Source organism: Chlorocebus sabaeus, chromosome 24 (assembly GCF_047675955.1).
Source record: "Chlorocebus sabaeus isolate Y175 chromosome 24, mChlSab1.0.hap1, whole genome shotgun sequence".
NCBI classification, from domain to species: Eukaryota; Metazoa; Chordata; class Mammalia; order Primates; family Cercopithecidae; genus Chlorocebus; species Chlorocebus sabaeus.
In genome coordinates, this window is record NC_132927.1 from 26641754 (window position 1) to 26664481 (window position 22728).

General features: G+C 37.5%; 1 protein-coding gene across 2 annotated transcripts in view; it reads right to left on the minus strand.

Annotated features, from left to right (window-relative positions):
- SOS2 (SOS Ras/Rho guanine nucleotide exchange factor 2) overlaps positions 1 to 22728 on the minus strand; it is a 114004-nt gene that overhangs the window by 29176 nt on the left and 62100 nt on the right. For both annotated transcript variants that reach the window (XM_007986629.3, XM_007986631.3), the window contains 6 exons: positions 14893 to 15020; positions 12822 to 13477; positions 12270 to 12351; positions 10059 to 10181; positions 6093 to 6196; positions 3003 to 3225 (listed from right to left, as the gene is read on the minus strand). In XM_007986629.3, the coding sequence (XP_007984820.1) occupies positions 3003 to 3225; positions 6093 to 6196; positions 10059 to 10181; positions 12270 to 12351; positions 12822 to 13477; positions 14893 to 15020 (1316 nt within the window). The remainder of the gene's footprint in view (positions 1 to 3002; positions 3226 to 6092; positions 6197 to 10058; positions 10182 to 12269; positions 12352 to 12821; positions 13478 to 14892; positions 15021 to 22728) is intronic.

The window sequence follows — 22728 nt, forward strand, 5'->3', positions numbered from 1 at the left end:
CTTGAGGCAAGGAGTTTGAGACTATCCTGGGCAACCATAATGAGATCCTATCTCAAAAAAATTAAATAAAAAAACCAGGCACAGTAGTTCCTCCCTGTAGTTTCTGCTACTGAGAGACTGAGGTGGGAAGACTGCTTGAGCCTAGAGTTTGGGGCTGCAGTGAGCTATGATCATGCCACTGCACCCCAGCCTGTGTGACAGAGTGAGACCCCATCTTAAACAAACAAACAACAACAATAAAAAACCAGTTGGGCACTATAGCTCACACCTGTAATCTTGGCATTCTGGGAGGTTGAGGTGGGAGGACAACTTAAGGCCAAGATCAAGACCATCCTGGGCAACACAGCAAGACCTCATCTCTATGAAATTTAAAAAAAAAAATTAGCCAGGTATGGTGGTGCATGTCTGTAGTTACTAGCTACTTGAGAGGCTGAGGAAAATTGCTTGAGCCCAGGAGTTCAAGGCTACAGTGAGCTATGATTGTGCCCCTGCACTCTAGCCTGGGCAACAGAGTGAGACCCTGTTTCTTTAAAAAAAAAAAAAAAAAAAGTATACAACAATGCTATATATTGTTTATGAATCTCTGTGTATGTATATAAATTATAAAAACATAAAGAGAAATAGTAAACATCAAATTCAGGGTTGTGTTGATTTCTTAGGGGAAAGAGAGCAATAAGATTGGGGAGAATTATACAAAGGATTTCAATTTTATCTAAAATGTTTTTGTTGTTCATGAATATTCATTATATTATTTCCTATATTTTTTGAATGCCTGAGTATTTAATTAAAATTCACACAGAAGAGCAGATTAAATCATTGTATACAGTGAGTCAGAATTACATAATTTAAAAATTGGCCAAGTACAGTTGCTCACGCCTGTAATCCCAGCATCTGGGAGGCCAAGGCAGGAGGATTGCCTGAGGCCAGGAGTTTAAGGCCAGCCTGGGCAACACAGTGAGACCCTATCACTATTTTTTTTTTTAACTGACCAGTGGCATTGCCATCAATGGCCTACAGACTTGGTTACTCATTAAAAAAACATTTTTTCATCAGTAGATTTGTGTACAAATAAGTACTTGCTAACAGTTTCTGAAATGTTTTCTTAAAGTGGCTCTATTATTTCATCAGAAATTCAGTTTACAAGACTGGGTGCGGTGGCTCATGCCTGTAATCCCAGCACTTTGGGAGGCTGGGACAGGCGGATCACAGGAGGTCAGGAGTTCGTGACCACCTAGCCAACATGGTGAAACCCCATCTCTACTAAAAATACAAAAAATTAGCCGGGCATGGTGGCACACACCTGTAATCCCAGCTACTTGGGAGATTGAGGCAGGAGAATCACTTGAACTTGGGAGGCAGAGGTTGCAGTGAGCCAAGATTGCGCAACTGCACTCCAGCCTGGGTGACAGAGCAAGACTCCATCGCAAAAAAAAAAAGGAATTTAGTTTACAAATGATGTCAATATTGGGTATTTTTCTATGTACTGAAAGTAGGTCCACATAAAGTGACGTGCTTTTTTTCTGATGTCCATTCATGTAAAACAATTACATTGTGAGAAAAAACATAATGCAGTACTATTTGCTTTTTTTTTTTTACCTCAAGTAATAAGTACCTTCATTTCTACCTACCACAAATCCCACAATATAAACAAAACTACCTGGATTCTAAATTACTTAAAATATAACATAACATTTTTAGTCAAGTCTGGTTCTGAATGGCATAGCCAGTGCAAACTAAGCAAATTCTAAAGAACATAAAGTAAACATAATATAGTAAAGGTACCTTACTATATTACCTATTATCACTAAATTTTATATATTCTTGCTTTTCCCTGTGTAATCTTTATTTAAAAATTGGCTGCTTAATTTGTTGAGAATATTTTTATTTTATTTTTGAGATAGGGTCTCACTCTGTCATTCAAGCTGGAGTGCGGTGGCACGATCTTGGCTCACTGCAGCCTCGACCTCAAGTGACCTTCCCACCTCAGGCTCCTGGGCAACTGGGACTACAGGCCCGAGCTGCCATGCCTGGCTATTTTTTGCAGTTTTTGTACGACGGAGTTTGCCATGTTGCTCAGGCTCGTCTTGAACTCCTGGTCTCAAGTGATCTGCCCACCTCAGCCCCTTAAAGTGCCGGGGTTATAGGCATGAGCCATCATGCCCAGCCAAGCATATTTATACATTAAAAGGGGGCTCCTATACTACTCACAATAGTGATACGGAATCAACCTAAATGTCCAATAACAGATTAATGAATAAAGAAAATGTGGTATATATACACAATGGAACACTATTCGGCCATAAAAAAAGAATGAAAGCCCATCATTCAAGGCAACATGGATGAGCCTGGAGGACCTTATGTTAAGCAAAATAAATCAGGCACAGAAAGAAAAATATAACATGTTCCCATTCATATATGAAAACTAAAAAAATTACGAACTTATGGAAGTAGAGAGTAGAACTGCAGGTATTAGTGGCTGGGAAGGATTTGGAGGAGGGGAAAACAGAGAGGTTGGTGTAGAAAAGTTTTTGATGGAATAATAGTAGTGACATTTTTTGACAGAGAGCTGTTACATGCAAGGCCTGTACCCTTCGCAAGAGCCTGAGATGTAAATGAGAAAAGAAAACCCATCTCACACAATATTCTATTCATTTAGCTGCTAAGGGCCTAGCATCCATACTAACTGACAAGACTGACTGACCTCAAACTAAACCAAGGTGAGAAAGTATTAGGAGTTGGAGACAGGTGGTAGACTTGAAAATCTTCTTCCTGCCATTCCTCTTGTGATGGATTGCTAGTCCCCAGTCTAGGCCTAAATAGTGATATAAGACTTTTACTTGCAGGGCAGACTAGTTAAAAACTGTGCTATGACCTTTCCTCTAAGCCCATGAGAGTAGATGAGGTATTTTTAAGCACTCATGAATAATGTGCAAAATGTTTTGAAAATACATAATGTTCAAGGTTCTTAAAAATAAAGCAAGAAATTAACATTAACTGTCTACCTGTAGAGATCAGACTCCAAAAGTGTCAGCTGACGTGCAATTTCTATTGGATGAAGTGTCATGAGATCAAATGTTTCAAACTGTCCTGGTTTGCTGATATGCCATTCAATTGCTGGAGGTGGACTTTCAAAGGTAATATTATGGCTTATTCCGTTTGCCTGAGCTTGCTTCTTCCTCTTGATGATCTTAGCGATTGACTCTACCCATTTCTTCATAGCTTTCCCTGGAAAAAGAACACATAAACAAAAATGTCTTTTACTTGACACACATGACTACAAATCTTCATTTAATCCTTAACTTTCACCCAGCCTCAACAATTACCAACTCATGGCCAATTTTTATTTTATCTAACCCTAAATATGATAGAACGTATGTTATTCTGAAACAAATCCAAGACATCATATTTCATTCATATTTAAGCATCTTTAAAACACTCTTTAAAGTAATAACCACAATACAACACCATTATCACACACAAAACTGACAACTTCTTAATACATTGTTGTCTTCAAGAATTTTGTCACTGTTCACATTTCTCTGATTATTTTCCTTTTTTTTTTTTTTTTTTTTTTTTTTTTTTTTTTTTTTTTTTTGAGACAGGGCCTTGCTCTGTGGCCCAGGTTGGAGTGCAGTGGTGCAATCTCAGCTTACTGCAACTTCCAGGTTGCAGGCTCAAGCAATCCTCCCACCTCAGCCTCCCGAGTAGCTGGGACTGCACATACCACCACACCTGGCCAATTTTTGTTTTTTTTTTGGTTTGCTTTTTTTTTTTGAGATGGAGTCCCACTCTGTCACCCAGGCTGGAGTGCAATGGCGTGATCTCAGCTCACTGCAACCTCTGCCTCCCGGGTTCCAGCAATTCTCTTGCCTCAGCCTCCTGAGTAGCTGGGATTACAGGCGCACACTACCACACCCGGCTAATTTTGTTTTATTTTTAGTACAGATGGGGTTTCACCATGTTGGCCAGGCTGGTCTCAAACTCCTGACCTTGTGATCGCCCACGTCGGCCTCCCAAAGTAATGGGATTACAGGCATGAGCCACCGCGCCGGGCCTAATTTTTGTATTTTTAGTAGAGATGGGGTTTCTCCATGTTGCCCAAGCTGGTCTTGAACTCCTGGACTCAAGTGATCTGCCTGCCTTGGCCTCCCAAAGTGTTGGGATTACAGGCACGAGCCACTGTACCCGGCCATATTTTCTTATAGTTAGTTTGAAAAGGGATCTGAACAACAAGGCACGTATTGCATTGAGTCAATGTGTCTCAAGTCTCCTTTAATCTACAGGTTACTGCTTTATGGCATATTTTTGCTTGCACTTTGTGGAAGAAATTGTCATTTGCCATGTTTTTCTGTCCTCTAGATTTTCTGTAAAGCGAGATATAGTGACTTGGTCTGATTCAGAATTAATTTTATGACACAAATACTTGCCAAGAATACTTCTAACAGGAGGCATATCTAGTTACCTTTTTGCGATGTCACCCATCCACTCATGATAATTCCCTACGTTTATTATTTTACTAGGAACTGAGAAATGTGATATTCTACCATTCCTTCTTCACTTACTAGTTGAAATACTTCCACAAAAATAAACTTTTCCTCATGAACGATTTGGTTATTCTGAAGCCTAACTAGTATAGAAAAGAACTTTGGACATTAACATAACCATTTACTTAATTTATTCTAGTGTGTGTGTGTATTCTAGAAGCTTCTTAGATTGTGTCTAATCCAGTGTTCTCACTTAGAATATAAATTTTCATTTTTTGTTTGTTTTGAGACAGGGTCTCACTCTGCCCAGGCTTGTGTGCAGTGGCGCAATTTCAGGTCACTGCAGCCTCAAGCTCTGGGCTTAAGTGATCGCTTCACCTCAGCCTCCTGAGTAGCTGGGACTACAGGCGCATGCCACCATGCTTGGCTATTTTTCGTATTTTTTGTAGAGACTGGGTTTTGCCATTTTGCCCAGACTGGTCTCAAACTCCTGGGCTCAAGCAATCAGCCCACCTCTGCCTCCCAGAGTGCTGGGATATTCTAGGTGTGAGCCATTGCACTGGCCTAGAATACAATTTGAAAATGTAGTATTATGAAAATTTTAAGGCACACATAAAAATGTATCATAAACATCTCAAATTAGAAACAAAGGAATAACATTCTTAACTTTAAATAATATTCCCCTTAAAGAACAAGTAGAACACGAAATAAGTTACACTTGTTAATAGTATTTGTAATGCCCTATAATGTCAGATAAAACATAAGTGTTCTTGATTCAATAATATACATCTGATGACACATTTGTTTAAATGTTCATGGCCTAGGATTTCATTTCTTGGGCTATGATTCTGAAACTTAAAGTAGAAAACTCCTCTCTTTCAGATTTCAGAAATACACCAAAAACATTTCAGAAGACGTAAATATTATAAGAAAGCTGTTAATCATTAAAATTAAAGAAAAAGATTAAAGAAAGTAAGAAAACATAAAATTACACATATTTTATTCAGTTGAAGAAATGGCAACCTTGCAATGAGATAAAATTAAATAGCTTAAATTTATTAAAGAGGACTTTTGACTTCTTTAAAAGAAATATTCTCCTCAAAAACTTGAAAAGGCAAAGTTTTGAGACCTCAGATGATTCTAAACATATATGAGCTTCTTGCCACCTATAAAAAACATTCCAAATTTTATTTCAGCTTTTTAAAAATGAAAAATGCTGTCCAGGCATGGTGGCTCATGCCTGTAATCCCAGCGCTTTGGGAAGCTGAGGCGGGTGGATCACCTGAGGTCAGGAGATCGAGACCAGCCTGGCCAACATGGTGAAATACCATCTCTACTGAAAATACAAAAATTAGCCAGGCGTGATGGCATGTGCCTGTACTCCCAGCTACTTGGGAGGCTAAGGCAAGAGAATCACTTGAATCTGGGAGGCGGAGGTTGCAGTGAGCTGAGATGGCACCACTGCACTCCAGCCTGGACAACAAAGCAAAGTTGTTTCAAAAAAAAAAAAAAAAAAAAGGAGAAATGTTTTAGTTTCTTAAAGTCACACAGATTTGAACATAAACTCATGTGCAATATAAGATTCAATCAAACCTTTAAATAATATACCTCTTACACTTGAAATGAAGGATTCTAGTCTTTCAAGCAATTCCAAATCTCTTTCAAAGTCATAAAAATGATGTTCAACCCAATGCCGAAATACATTTAAGATCCTGATAAAATGGAAAGAAACACATTTTAGTGAAACATAAGTGTTCAATTACACTTCTTCCTTCTCTAATGCCATGATGATAGCTTTATATACAAGAGTCAACATAATACTCAAAGACTCTCTAATTTGTATTTAATTAATACCTTAAATGCTTCAATGACAAGAGGAGAGTAGGTCTCCAAACTGTGCATTATTTATTAATAAAACGTATACTTTTAACATATTTATAAGCATAAAAATAGTGGTTTCTGTACTTCCCATTTATGTTAAGGAAAAGTACCTTTATTCATATGTAGAAAACTTATGCTTTATATTACAAAAGCTATTGTAAGTTCATAAAAAGCACTTTTAAGATTTAAATTTTGATATTTTTTCACTTAAAATGGAAAACCAACTAAGATGCACTGTATCTGGTTTTAAATTCAAGTACTATCATCAAATTTCTTTCTTTTTTTTTGAGACGGAGTTTTGTTCTTATTGCCCAGGCTGGAGTGCCATGGTGTGATCTTGGCTCACCGCAACCTCCAACTTCCAGGGGTTCAAGTGATTCTCCTGCCTCAGCCTCCCAAGTAGCTGGGATTATTACAGGTGCCCGCCACCATGCTGGGCTAACTTTTGTATTCTTGGTAGAGACAAGGTTTCACCATGTTGACCAGGCTGGTCTCAAACTCCTGACCTCAGATGATCTGCCCATCTCGGCCTCCCAAAGTGCTGGGATTATAGGCATGAGCTACCATGCCCAGTCTATCATCAAATTTCTATGTAATCTACACATAAACCTACAGTCTCTTATTTCATTTCAAAAGAAAAAAATAGAAGAACTGTTTTGTTTTACAGTATCACAAATATGATTACCTATAACAAAGAGAGATTTAATCAACCTTGCCAATGGAAAGGAAAGACAAGGGGAGAGGGAAGAGGAGGAAAATGGAGGAGGAAGAAGGGAAAGGGAAGGAAAAAAGGAAGAAAAGAAGGAAACTAGTACAAGCCATGGAGAGAAAATATTTGTAAAATGTTTATCTGACAAAGGACTGGCATTCAGTCCTACCCAATTTACTCCTACAACTCAGTAATAAAAAGACAAGTATCTCAATAAAAATTAGACAGAGGACTTGAACAGATTCTCCACAAAATAAGTATGAATGAAATACCGCTACACCCAGCAGTATGGGTAAGGCACAAAGACTGACATTACTAAACACTGATGAGAATATGAAGCAACTAGAACATTGTTGGTGAGAATGTTTGGGAAGTTTTGGCAGTTTCTTTCAAACCTAAACACACACATATCTTATGACCCAGCCACTCCACTCTGAGTTATTTACCCAAGAAAAGTGAAAAATATTCACAGTAAGACTGGTAAGATAAAGTTCACAGCGGCTTTATTCATAATAATAAAAAACTAGAAAAAGCCCATGTATCTTTCAGTGGGAAAATTAATAAACTGGTATATTCATATAATAAAACACAACCTCGCAATAAAATAAACCATTGATATACAAGCAAAACCATGGATGAAATTCAAAGGCATATTACGTGAAAGAAGACACAACATTGAGTTTGTAAGAATGCATTTATGTAAGACTCTAAAACAGGTAAAACTAATCTATGGAGGGAGAAATTGGAACACTGCCTTTGGGCAGTGGGAACAAAACTGATGAGAAGGAATGTAAGGGAACTTTCTGGGGTGTAGTAACATTCAATATCGTGAAAGGCGTTTGGATTATAGAGATGCATGTGTTAAAACTCAACAGAAGTACACTTAAGATGTGTGTACCTTTTGTCTTCAGTGGAAGCAAGAAAAAATTGTATTTCATTATATGCACATTTTAGAACAAAAGAAAAACAAACACTGAACTGTTAATGACACACAAGTTGAAGTATTTAAGGAGTGTACTTCAAAATTCATACAAAAATTAATGAATGAACTGATAGATGAATGATAAATGAACAGATACATGAATAGCTATGAATAGATAAATACATATCTAGGTGGAGGGTTTAGGGTGTTCATTTTAAAATTCTCAATTTTGCTGTATGTTAAAATTTTTCATAATAAAATGTTAGAAAAATTACTACCATCCATTTTACTAGAAATCTTTCAATATTTATATAACAGGTTTAATAACTTGGCTTGGATTTCAGAGTTTTCAACTCCATCCAATTCCATATAGGTAATCTCATCTACTACTTCTTGCAATACAATGCTTACATTCCTCTCAGGTCAATGTCCTTACCTGTGTCCTCAGCACACCATTCTTATTTCTGCCTTCTTACCTTTCTTCATACTATTTCCCATGACCCTGAATACCTACAATCACCTTTCTACCTATCTAAAGCCTATACATCCTTTAGGGGCAATCTCAGATTTTACCTTCTCCAAGATGCCTTCCCTAGTTACTCTGGTCTAATCTTTGCTATTCCTGAAATTTTATAGGGTTATATTTTTTCTAAGTCACTTAAACACTCAAAGTAGAACAATACGTAACTGTTTCATGTGTCTTTTTCCCCCAGTAAAGTCCCCAATAAAGCCATAATATCATGACAGTCTGTGTTATTTTTGTACTTAGCATAGTTATAAGTACAGGACTGAGAGTACAGCAAATGCTTAGAAATACATACTTAAAGAGCTTATATGACTGAGAATCAAATATCATACTCCCACCCCTACCCCACCCAATAGCAACCTCATAAATGTATGTCTCATATCAAGGGATTTCATGTGAGTGTAGATAAGTACAAATGCATCACAGCTAGCAGAAAAAACTAATTACTTATTTATTGCTGATACATAAATAATCTCATCTTCTTATACAAAGAATGACAAGTTAAAAGTTTTAGTGAATGACATATAGCTGGGAGCACTATCATTCTTCTAAAACTGCATTTATTTGTGGCAATTATCCTGGGAAATAAATAACTAATATACTCAGTTCCAAAATTACAATTTATTGGTCAACAGTAAACAAGGACACTTGAAATTTACAGAGAAAAAATTTAGATTATATATAATTAATAAGATAACTTGGTTTCCAATGGAAGGGGGTATATAATACTTTGGTTACTTGGACTGTAAACAGGGCTAATCAAAGGATTAGCCCTAAGGATTAGCAATTTTCAATGCTTAGTGGTAAACACACACACACACACACACACACACACACACACACACACACACAGACTAAGAAAATCAGACATGAGTCCTGCCACTCTCTTCATATAACTTAGCTCAAATTACTTCATCTTGCTAGGTTTCAATTTCCTTATATATAAAGTAGGAATACTAATCATGTTGTAAGAATGAGATTAAAAAGATAAAACATTTAGGGTAATCCCTGGCACACAGTAGTATTTATTAACTGGAAGCTTCTATAATCAAATACATTTTTAGAAATTATTGCAATGGTTTCTTAAACAAATGTCTATATATTTTGTGAGAGATAAGTGGGAAAAGGGCTAGAACTTCCACACTTCCACAAATATTATAAATTGAAAAAAAGCCAGGATTACTATATGATCGCAAAACGAAATGAAGGAAAAGAGTGTGAAAAAAGGTTGACAGCAGGCAAGCTCATATGAAATTTTATAATTTTTACTTACTATAACAAATAGGTATCCTGCTACGTAAGCATAACATATCACATGCCAGAGATATGTGATGCAAATACAGGAATGGTTGAATTTCTTCAGGGTATTTAAGAATACCTTCACTGAGAAAGAACTTTTTTAGTTTTACTTAACTGCTGTGAAGTTAAAAATATTACCTATATTTGAATTAAAAGCTGAGAACTTTTGTGTTAACTATATATTGAAAACTGACACATACAATATGTATACATATATATAAAATATTCAAACCAAACCTAAGTTGTACTGGTTGGACGTATTCCTTGCGAAATCTTTTAAGGTCTGCACTGATTGGCTGCTCGCCTTTCTCTATTGCCAATTTGTCTGCGTCAGTAGGTTCTGGCTCTGGGATTTCAAACCTAAGAAGAAAAGCAAAAGGAGAAGAAAAGCAAAAGGAGAAAAATCTGTTCATACATAATGAAAATACAAGGAGGAAAACATTGTGACCAAGCAACCTTCTTTCCTACCACTTCCATGAAAAGTGGATTACTGTTAAACTTCCCTTAAGGTATGGTATACTACAAAAAACTGTCCTTTGGCTATACAAAACTAAGGTTTTGTATTCTTACTTTCATAAAAACTAAAGTTTTGCTTTTTAGCACTGATCAATACAGAAAAGGTCCAGTGGAAAGAGCCAAGGAAAGAATTCATAAGCAATTTAAAGAACATGATAGAAATGGCTTACTTAATCTGTCTTTAATATTTATATTATTAAAATGAGAGTAGGCTAATAAATTTTTTTTTTTTTTTTTTGAGATGGAGTCTTGCTCTGTCGCCCAGGCTGGAGTGCAATGGCACGATCTCAGCTCACTGCAACCTCCGCCTCCTGGGGTCAAGCAATTCTCTGCCTCAGTCTCCTGAGTAGCAGGAATTACAGGCACGTGCCACCACGCCCGGCTAATTTTTGTATTTTTAGTAGAGACGGAGTTTCACCATCTTGGCCAGGCTGGTGTTGAACTCCTGACCTCGTGATCCACCCGCCTCGGCCTCCCAAAGTGCTGGGATTACAGGCATGAGCCACCGCGCCCAGCCATAAATTTCTTTAAATGAGTACAAATTCGAAGACAGGGCCAAAACTGAATATTTAACAATATTTAAATAATTTACCTAAGTGGATAAGATAAAAATAAAAAAAATTGCTCAAAACATAGGAAATACAGCTAAACTGTAAGTCTAACAAGTGTGCTTTCTTTTTCTGGACATGGAAACAGAACTAAGTAGATCTTCATAGCACATTACACTGATTCAGTCTGGTAAATTTAGTTTCATAAAACAACATAGTGATAGAGATCTAGAATTATATCTTGATAATACAGTTGATAAGCTTTGGTATAAGTAATAAGTTTTAGTAAGTTTTAAAATGTAAAACACAAAATCATTTTGGAGTTCAGATTCTACATTTTAAACTATAAAACATTTAAAAAAGTATACTATAAAACAAGTAAAAAAAATTCAACCCAACACTGATTTTTAAAAGTTAATCATAATAAAGGAATTGCTGATTTTTTAGGTTTAATAATGATATCTGATTTTAAAAAAATAAGAGTCTATATTTTCTAGAGATACATAGAAAAATATTTATAGATGAATTATGTTGTCTAGGATCTACTTCAAAACAATCATGGGGTGGGGTGTTTAAATTTGTAGGGAAACCGATGAACCAATGAGTTGATAATTACTGAAGGTGGTTGATGGATAAATGAGTTTATTATATTCATCTATCTGCTCTTGTATATGTTTTGAAAGTTTTCATAACAAGTTTGTTTTAAAAGTGGAAAGTATTTGGCAAAGTAGTCTACAGTCAAAAAAAAGTGGTAGGTAGAAAAGTCTCTTTTAAGAAAGTATCATTTTATTACACAGAACAATATTCATTAAAATACAGTGCTTTCATCCTCCAAAGCAGTCTTTCTGATTACTACTTGAAATATTTCTTTTTTTTTTTTTTGGGAGACGGAGTCTCGCTCTGTCACCCAGGCTGGAGTGCAGTGGCCGGATCTCAGCTCACTGCAAGCTCCGCCTCCTGGGTTTACGCCATTCTCCTGCCTCAGCCTCCCGAGTAGCTGGGACTACAGGCGCCCGCCACCTCGCCCGGCTAGTTTTTTTTGCATTTTTTAGTAGAGATGGGGTTTCACCGTGTTAGCCAGGATGGTCTCGATCTCCTGACCTCGTGATTCGCCCGTCTCAGCCTCCCAAAGTGCTGGGATTACAGGCTTGAGCCACCGCGCCCGGCCCACCACTTGAAATATTTCTAAGAGCTGAAAAGATCTGTGTTATAAACAGATTTTGGAGAGTACTCTTATTTGAAGAGAATAGTAATACTGCCGATTTAATGCCAAATAAAATATGTTCAATAATTACTTGAGTATTTATTAGGTACTAGGCACTTTACAAAATACAGTTGATTTTTCACAAAATGTCAATATAAGTGAAATACATATTTTTCTTACCGTTCAATCAGTAAGCTCAGCAATTCCTGTGGTTTACAAAATGAACGATATGTGGTAAGAAAAGTACGAACAAAATTGGGATCTGAAAAGGCAGAGCATAAAACAGGTTTCACGTTTAATGTATTCAGTTTAATTAACTCAAAGTACCATATTTGGAGGCCTTCCTCCCTTTTTCTTTTTACTTTGGCTCCTCAGATTGTGGCTCTTCCTGACAATCATGGTACTGGCAAGATACCATAGTATCCCTGCCATATATAGAGAAATACTGACATAGAGAATATACTATGGTATATTCTTAATAAACGAGAATTGTTTTCAAATTCGAAATTCATGAATACATATATTTTATGAATATTCAATAATTAATGAAGTTAACAATATTACATTTTTACACATTTAATTCCTTCTCTTATTTATTCTTTTTGTTTTTGCAGTATTTTTGTATTTTGGAGGCAATCCGTTTTTTCCCCAAGCCTCAAATATTTTTGAGCATCCTTAAAAAACTTTTGGGTCCCAGGCCCTAGGTCAGCAGGTGTAATGAGTTTCACATACCTGCATACATATGATATGTTAACCTTTCAATTAGCTTCACTACAGTTCCTCCTTTAATAATGGGGATGCCACTTCTACTTTGCAAGTTGTCTTCAAAAACAATGTTTTCCTCAGAGTCTTTTACTACAAAACGATATACTTCAGGACTTGGTAATCTCAGTGGTTGCTCATTTTCTTCTTTCAGTAATACTGAATCTAACATTCGATCTAGAGTACTACGATAATGAAGAGAAATAAGGGCTGCCATCCAGTTGTTTTTTTCTTCAGCAGACTTAGCAGCAAATACTACGCTGTTCTCATCTTTGGATACTAATTCAAAAGCATGCTTGCACTCACAAGTATCTTCTTTATCACAAATTTGTATTTTCCTCATGACAAATTTTTCTTTTAACCTGTATTCTGCACTACTGTAACCTGGAAGCCGAGTCTGGCCATGATTAGGTTTACAACTGATCATTAAGCCATCAAACAGAAAAATATGCCGTTCATGTTTGGCACCGATTCTTGTCAATGGTCCCTCCATAATGAATTCATTACAACACTGTCCAATATCTTTGCCTTCCCATCCATCGATATTTTTCTGAATTTCATTCATTTTTTTGATAGCCAGGTGTTTGCTTCTTAATTGGTGACTATAAAAAGGGCAAACAGGATCTCTAAAAAAACAAACAAACAATAGAGCTTATTCAACAGCTAAGCAACCCAAATGGTTTCAAGCACAAACCATCTCAAATCATGTGAGAAAAATATTAAATAACCAATCAGTAGCTTTTACACACAGCATTTAGTTCTAACTTTGCCACTAAATAATACATCCCTCAATAAGTACTACTGGCTCTATAAGAACTAAAATTACAAAAAATCCTAAATTTCTTTCATAGATTATACTTTTAAACATTTATTAAGTCTATCCTAATAATATAACAGTGCTAATATTTTTTATTTTTATTTTTTATTTTTTTGAGACGAAGTCTCGCTCCTGTCCCCAGGCTGGAGTGCAATGGCATGATCTTGGCTCACTGCAACCTCTGCCTCCCAGGTTTAAGTGATTCTCCTGCCTCAGCCTCCCGAGTAGCTGGGATTACAGGTGCCTGCCACCATACCTGGCTAATTTTTGTATTTTTAGTAGAGACAGGGTTTCACCATGTTGGCCAGGCTGGTCTCGAATTCCTGACCTCAGGCAATCTGCCTACCTCGGACTCCCAAAAACGCTGGGATTACAGGCGTGAGCCACTGCGCCCAGCAGTGGTTTAAGACTAGGCTGGGTTGGCCAGGTGCAGTGGCTCAGACCTGCAATCCCAACACTTTGGGAGGCCAAAGCAGGCAGATCACCTGAGCCCAGGAGTTCAAGACCAGCCTGGGCAACATAGCAAAACCCTGTTTCAACAAAAAATACAAAAATTAGGCAGGTGTGGTGGCATGTGCCACCCAGCTATGTGAGTCCCAGCTACTCCAGAGGGTTGAGGCAGGAGGACCACTTGAGCCCAAGAGACTGAGGCTGCTGTGAGCTGAGATCACATCACTGCTCTCCAGCCTCGGCAACAGAGTGAGACCCTGTCTCTTAAAAACAAGAAAAAAAAGGTTAGGCACGGTGGCTTACACCTGTAATCCCAGCACTTTGGGAGGCTGAGGTAGGTAGATCATTTGAGGTCAGGAGTTCAAGACCAGCCTGGCCAACATGGTAAAACCCCATCTCTACTAAAAATACAAAAATTAGCTGGGCATGGTGGCGGGCTCCTGTAGTCCCAGCTACTTGGGAGGCAGACGCAGTAGAATCACTTGAACCCAGGAAGTGAAGGTTGCAGTGAGCTGAGATGATACCACTGTACTCCAGCCTGGGCAATAGAGACTCCTACTCAAAAAAAAAAAAAAAAAAAAAAAAAAGGAAAGGAAAAGGAAAAGGAAAAAAGAGTAAAAAGAGTAAATGACCAAGATAAAAGTATATAAAAGTATGACAAGCACAACTTTCAAGAATGTAACTATCACAAAAAATCACACTTCTTTAGAAAACCAGGCATCAGAGACAGCAAAGTAAGCAGAGGCATTCACATTTTCAACACTTTGGAATTACCCAGGTCGGCGTCTAGGTGAATGCTGCTTGTAAATTCGGTCCATGCTACCTTGGAGATTCATGAGAGCAGTAATAGCTTGGTTCAAACATTCTCTGTCTTCTTGTTCTTCACTACATGCCTTCAATTGCTAAGAAAAAACAAAGAAAAATCAAAACTGCACTGTTTGATTCTTCTCCCAACTTTCTAATAATAGAGAAAGCAACAACAGATATTATCAACTCTAAATTAATTTATATATACTTAATAAAAACAGCTATAATTTTATATATACCTACTGACCTCTCAAACCAACCCTCTTTCTTTTTTTTTGGAAACAGGGTCTCGCTCACTGTGGTCTTGAGCTCCTGGGTTCTAATGATCCTCCACTCTCAGCCTCTCAAGTAGCAGAGACCACAGGCGAATGCCACCACACCCAGCTAATTTTTAAAATTTCTGTAGAGACAGGGTCTTGCTATGTCTCCCAGGCTGGTCTTGAACACCTGCTCAAGCTATCCTTCTGCCTCTACGTCCCAAAGTGCTGGGATTACAGGTGTGAGCCACCAGGCCTGGCCCAACCCTCTTTCTATAAATATAAACACAATAACACAATACAGATATAAACTAACATGAGCATAGCAATCAGGAAACAAACAAACAAACAAACAAAAAACAACAACTGTAAAAACCATTTGGACATTTTATTTTTATTTTCTATTTTTTTTGAGACAGGGTCTCACTCACTCTGTCACCCAGGCTGGAGTACAGTGGCAGGGCTAACTGCAGCCTCGACCTCCTAGGCATAAGGCCTCCTGAGTAGCTGGGATCACAGTAGCATGCCACCACATCCAGTTAATTTGTTTTTTTTTTTTTTGAGGAGTCTCATTCTGTCACCAGGCTAGAGTGCTGTGGCGCCATCTTGGCTCACTGCAACCTCCAACTCCCTGGTTCAAGGGATTCTCCTGCCTCCGCCTCCTGAGTAGGTGAGACCACAGGCATGCGCCACCATGTCTGGCTACTTTCTGTATTTTTAGTAGAGATGGGGTTTCACTATGTTGGCCAGGATGGTCTGAATCTCCTGATCTCGTGATCCGCCTGCCTTGGCCTCCCAAAGTGCTGGGATTACAGGCGTGAGCCACTGCGCCCAGCCCAGCAAATTTTTTAATTTTTATTTTTTGTAGAGACAGGGTCTCAGTAGGCTGGTCCCAAACTCCTGGGCTCAAGCTATCCTCCCACCTCTGCCTCCCAAAGTGTTGAAATTACAGGCGTGAGCCATTGTGCCAGGTTATATTTTCCAAATATACTAAAAAAGTTTAAAACATCTAAAGCATGAAGCTTACAACTTACTTTTATTCATTAGCGACTATGAATAGAGAAAATAAGATAAATAACTATAAACTATTTCATATTCTCTAATGATTACTTTGTTTTAGCAATTTCAAAAAGTTTACAAATCTTTGTTATATAACATAATCAAATGTACTAACTTTTAACACTTCAATCCATCATAAACTTTTCTGTAAACTGCATCTCTCAAAGGATTCCACTGCTGTTTTACAACACGAAATTCAACCATTCTAGTAAATGTCAAGAAACCATGAAAATTAACATTCTATCTCAACCTTTAAGAAGATTTAGAAACTGACTTATTAATCCCTAAAACTCTGGCTCTATTTCATTTGTTCCAAAATTTTCTCTTGTATTTCACTCTCAGAAAGAAAGAAAATTTACTTACAGTAAATAATTCAGAGTGGATTGTATTGTGCTCCAATGTTTTGACTTTTTCTTTTTTTTTTTTTTTTTGAGACAGGGTCTCACTCTGTCACCCAGACTAGAGTACAGTGAGGTGATCATGGCTCACTGCAGCCTTGCCTCAACTTCCTGGACTCAAGTGATCCTTCCATCTCAGCCTCCCAAGTAGCTGGAACTATAGATGTGTGTCACCATGCTTGGCTAATTTTTAAAAAATTTTTTCTGTAGAGGTGGAGTCTCGCTATGCTGCCCAGGCTGCTCTCAAACTGTTTTAATCTTTTTGAAAGAAGAATTCAAACTGGAGCATCATATAGATATGATATATATTATGTATTTATAAATATATATTTATGCAAGGATATGGGGAATTAGATCATTTCAGAAAATTTTTAAAAACTTAAATCTATTTTGTGATCTTAAACTAACTTATTAGAGATTTTGTGATAAATTAAAATTTTCCTTATATTCCAAGAGCAATCTCAAAAGCATTCAGCAATGGTTCCCTTTCCTCAGCAAATAACTAACTGGATATTGTTTGAGAACTTTGTCCATTACCTTTTATTTATATGTCTTAGAAATTATTCTCTACATGAAGCGCAGAGCCATTTGATTTTATTTCAAGATACATGTAGAGATCTTGTCATCAAGAGATTAGCAACATAAATAATGTAAATGACTATCATTAGAAGTAATACCTTAATCTCTAGAGTAAGCAATAGAAAGGATGGAAGCAAAGTCAAAATATCAGAAAGTTTGAAAAGGGATCTGTGCTTGGTTATTCTGACTTCTACAGGTGAAAGTTACTGGCAAAATCACTTATTTTGCTGCTTTAAAGATTTCTTACAGAGTCTTCTTTAAAGATTTCTTATAGAAAGAGTCTACTCAGCTCCACTCTAAAATATTTCTTTAATAAATATGAATGTTGATGATATCAAATGCTTAATTAGAACTGTTTTATTCTTATTGTTTTTGTTGATCCAAATATCTAAATTATCACCAGTAGTGAGATTCTACCAAAAAGGTATGAGGATACCAAACTTTCATTGTCTACTTGGTCTTAAGGCTGCTCAAACTCTTCCACGCATCATTTTTAAATAATCATGTAATAATTATAAGCTGTAAAGGAGGACAAAATTGAGGATATTTAAAGTGGGATTTCCTGGTAATGGAGGTATATTAAACAATGGCTCTGTTTGGCAAAATAATCCAATAATTTGCTAAATATTTCTTGAATTTTCAGCAGTGAGGTTTGATAAACATCATATTAATGAATATCCAACTAATATTCTACAGATACTTAAAAGAATGTATTCCAAACATCTTACACAGAAATTACTGGGCCAGGCAAGGTGGCTCACACTTGTAATCCCAACATATTGGGAGGCCAAGGCGGGAAGATCACTTAAGCCCAGGAGTTCAAGACCAGCCTGAGCACATGGCGAAACCCTGTCTCTACAAAAAATACAAAAATTAGCCAGGCGTGGTGATGTGCACATGTAGTCCCAGCTATTTGGGAGGCTGAGGTAGGAGGATGACCTGATCATGCGAGGTAGAGAATACAGTGAGTCGAGATTGTGCCATTACACTCCAGTCTGGGTGATTGAGTGAGACTCCGTTTCCCCCCCCCCCACAAAAAATGAAAATAAAAATAAAAAACACAAAAATAAAAATACAAAACAATTAGCTGGATGTGGTGGTGCACGCCGGTAATCCCAGCTACTCGGGAGACTGAGGCATGAGAATCACTTGAACCTGGGAGGCTGAGCTTGCAGTGAGCCGAGATGGCACCACTGCACTCCAGCCTGGGTGACAGGGGAAGACTGTCTCAAAAAAAAAGAAAAAGAAAAAAAGAAAAAGAAAAATTACTGTACTGAACTATGTGCAAATAAGTAATGCACTTTCATGCCCCTGTTAGCTTTCTACATATCAGTCTCTAACCTCATCCACCTGGTGAATTTAGCTGCTACGACACAGTTGAAATGCTTCCTCTTGAAGATGCCTTCTGATTATGCCTTTTCCCTCTTAAATTTTTTCTTTTGAAATACCAAATTTATAGAAAAGTTGTAGTAAAAGTAACACAAATAACTCCTGTAATACTCTGAATCACCAATTTTTAACATTCTGTCACATGCTTCATCATTCTGTGTACCAGTGTGTGCAGACTGTTTTTTCAGTAGTTTGTGATACTATCCATTCTGTTCCTTGCACAGGAAGGGGGACTATCGCTGAATGGTTTTGCAGTAGTTTTTGAAATATAAAGAAACGTCAAATGTATCACAAATTACTCTCAACTAGTATCACTCTCCTTTACTCCTTTAATGTTTCTAATAGTTCATCTTACAACAAGGATTTTCTTTTACAGAATCACGGTATAGTGATCAACTTCAGGAAATTTAACACTGATTAATCTGTAATCTCATCTATAGTGTATATTCCAATTTTGCCAATTGTTCTAATAACATCCTTTAAGGTAATATTTTCCCCCAAAACAGGAACTGGTCCATGATGCACTAAATTGTCATGTTTCTATTGTCTCTTTTACTCTGCAGAGTTCCTCAGTATTTGTCTTTCACGACTCCCCCAAATAAATAAGGACACACACACACATACATACCCACACACGCACACACTCTTTGCTCTCTCTCAGTAGGACGAATCCCTATATACCCAAAACCAATTTTTTTTTTTTTTACTTTACTAAACAAAGGAAAAATTAATATGATTTTTTTTCTGACTTTCCTAAGCAGAGCTAGTAACTCCTGCTTTATTGATCTCATAGTACTACTTCTATTAGGCTCTTATAATATTGTAATTATTTGTTTGACATCTATTTTCTTCACTAAATTGTGAACACCTTAATGCCTAGGGACATGTTTTATTCCTTTTTAGTTTACCTGCACGTGGTAGGTACCCACTAGGTGGTTGTCAGTAGTAACTGGAATAAATGACTACTGTATGATTTTGTTAAGTATTTAGACCAATAATGAATGTTTTTTGAGCTCTACTCTGGGCACCCTCTTTTATGTATTAGCTTATTTAACTTTTAATTACAACTCTGTAAGACAAGGTACTATTATCGTATGTTACAGATGAAGGAAATGAGGCACAGAGAAATTAAGTAATTTGCCCAACATAAATAAGAGTTTGTATCCAAACCCAGGAGCTCTGACCCCAAAGTCTCTGCTTTTTTGCTACACTAACACCCTGTCGCTCTACAATGACACCAGACACAGCTACGCAAAACACTGGCCTGTGTCTAAATCTGATGACCACTGAGTTGAAATGGATTCTTTCTATGTTGAAAACAAACTGGATAACTACTGAGTTTAAGAAATAAAATGAAATGAGTGTACTTTGGAAAAGAGGTCAAAGAGAAAAGATACCCTTGCTATGTATGCTTAAAATTAAAAATAAAAGTGATTGTTTATTAATGAGTAATATCTTTCCTTTTTCTGTGAGACAAAGTTTTACTTTGTCAACTAGGCTGGAATGCAGTGGCACGATCTTGGCTTACTGCAGCTTCAATGTCCCGGGTTCAAGCGATCCTCCTGCTTTAACCCTCCGACCCGCTAGTAGCTTGGACTACAGGCATGCGCCACCACAGCCAGCTAATTTTTTGTAGAGATGGGGTTTGGCCATGTTACCTAGGCTGGTCTCAAATTCCTGAGCTCCAGCAGTCCACGTTCCTTGGCCTCCTAAAGTGCTAGGATCACAAGCGTGACCTGCTGTGCCTGGCTTTAATGGGTAATATCTTATGAACCTAGCTGAAGAATATATTCCTTGCTACCTGATACTCATCATTATCCCTAGTTGTCTATAAGTGTATCCTGTCCAAGATTTTATATTTCATGTAAGTTTTTTCTTAATTATGTATGAGACTTCACTGAAATATTTACCCTGCTTTTGTTGAAATTCCTACCAAATGCTACATCTACTATGGACATGTGTGCCCACAGAAAAGGGAAATTCCAATAAATTATCAATTTATCTCTAATTCACTGTACTAGGGTCACTTGAGCCCAGGAGGTCAAGGCTGCAGTAAGCCATGACTGTATCACTGCACTCCAGCCTGGGTAACAGAGCAAGACCCTGTGCCAAAAACACCACAATAAAATAGATGATATACAAATAGTTAAGAAGCACATAAAAGATACTCAAGATTACTGATTATTAAGAAAATTAAAATCAAAACTACAATGAGATACCACCTCGTATCCATTAGGATGACTACTATTAAAAAACAAACAAACAAACAAAAAAACAGGCCAGGCATGGTGGCTTATGCCTGTAATCCCAGCACTTGGGGAGGACGAAGCAGGTGGATTGCCTGAGGTCAGGAGTTCGAGACCAGCCTGGCCAACATAGTGAAACCCTGTCTGTACTAAAAATACAAAAAATTAGCTGGGCGTGGTGGCGGGCGCCTATAATCCCAGCTACTCAGGAGGCTGAGGGAGGAGAATCGCTTGAACCTGGGAGGCGGAGGTTGCAGTGAGCCAAGATCGTGCCATTGCACTCCAGCCTGGGCGACAAGAGTGGAACTCCATCTCAAAAAAAGAAAGAAAGAAAGAAAGAAATTAACAAGGTTTGGTAAAGATGTGGAGAAATCAGAACCTTGTGCACGGTTGGTAGGAATGTAAAACGGTGCAGTTACCATGGAAAACAGTATGATAGTTCCTCAAAAAATTAAAGATAAAATTACCATATGATCCACCCATTCCACTCCCAGGTATACACATAAAAGAATTCAAAACAAGGTCTCAAAGGCGTATTTGTACACGCACATTCACAGAAGCATTATTTATAGTAACCAAAAGGTAAAAAAAAATCCAACAGTCGGCCAGGCACGGTGGCTCATGCCTGTAATCCCAGCATTTTGGAGGCTGAGATGGGCAGATCACGAGGTCACAAGATCGAGTCTATCCTGGTCAACATGGTGAAACCCCATCTCTACTAAAAATACAAAAATTAGCCGGGCATGGCGACGTGCACCTGTAGTCCCAGCTACTCAGGAGGCTGAGGCAGGAGAATTGCTTGAACCTGGGGGCAGAGGTTGCAGTGAGCTGAGATCACACCACTGCACTCCAGCCTGGCGACAGAGCAAGACTCCATCTCAAAAAAAAGAAAAAAATTCAATGGTCTATCAACAGATGAATGGATAAATAAATATGGTATAACACACCAATGAAATATTATCTCTCAAAGTTTATTTGTAAGCGTCATTGATGTGTGTTGTTCTAGTGTAATTTTCTTTCATTACCTGAATGAACCACAATTTATTTACCCTTTTCTGGTTGGCAAACAGGGTTTGCTATTACTGACACCTGGTATAGACTTTCTTGTACATTTCTCTTGGTATACATGTGCATGCATTTTGTTTCTTTAGAGTATATATTCAAGGATGGAACTGCCTAGTCACACAGTATGCATATTTTTTAATTTAAAAGGTAATGCCAAGCAGTTTTCCAAAGTGGGTTATACAGTTTCATTCCTAGCTGAATGCAAATAGTTCATGCTGCTGTTTATGGATATTTCCAGACTTTCAAATTTCTGTAATCTGGTGTGTATGTAATGGTATCCTGTGGTTTTAACTGCATTTCCTTGACTTTTAATGAGTTTGAATACACGTTTACTGCCATTTTGGATATCCTGTTTTGTGAAGTGATTCAAATCTTTTGCCATTTCTAATCTCTTCTAAGGCCTGTCTTTCCATTCCACATTTCCATTTGTTCTTGTTGTTGCTGTGCATTAATTAAAACTGAGTATACTCCATATTTATTCTAAGGGTTACAGTTTCATTGATCAGACATGGGTAGTTTCTCTTTATTCATTCTTTTCTTTTTTTTTTTTCTTGAGATGGAGTCTCGCTCTGTTGCCCAAGCTGTCTCCTGCCTTAGCCTCCTGAGTAGCTGGGATTACAGGCATGTGCCACTACGCCTGGCTAATTTTTGTATTTTTAATAGAGACTAAAAACATGATTTCACCATGTTGGCCAGACTGGTCTCGAACTCCTAGCCTCAAGTGATTTGCTCCCCCTTGAACACCCAAAGTGCTGGGATTACAGGCATGAGCCACCGCACCTGGCTCTCTTTATTCATTCTTTGAAGCCC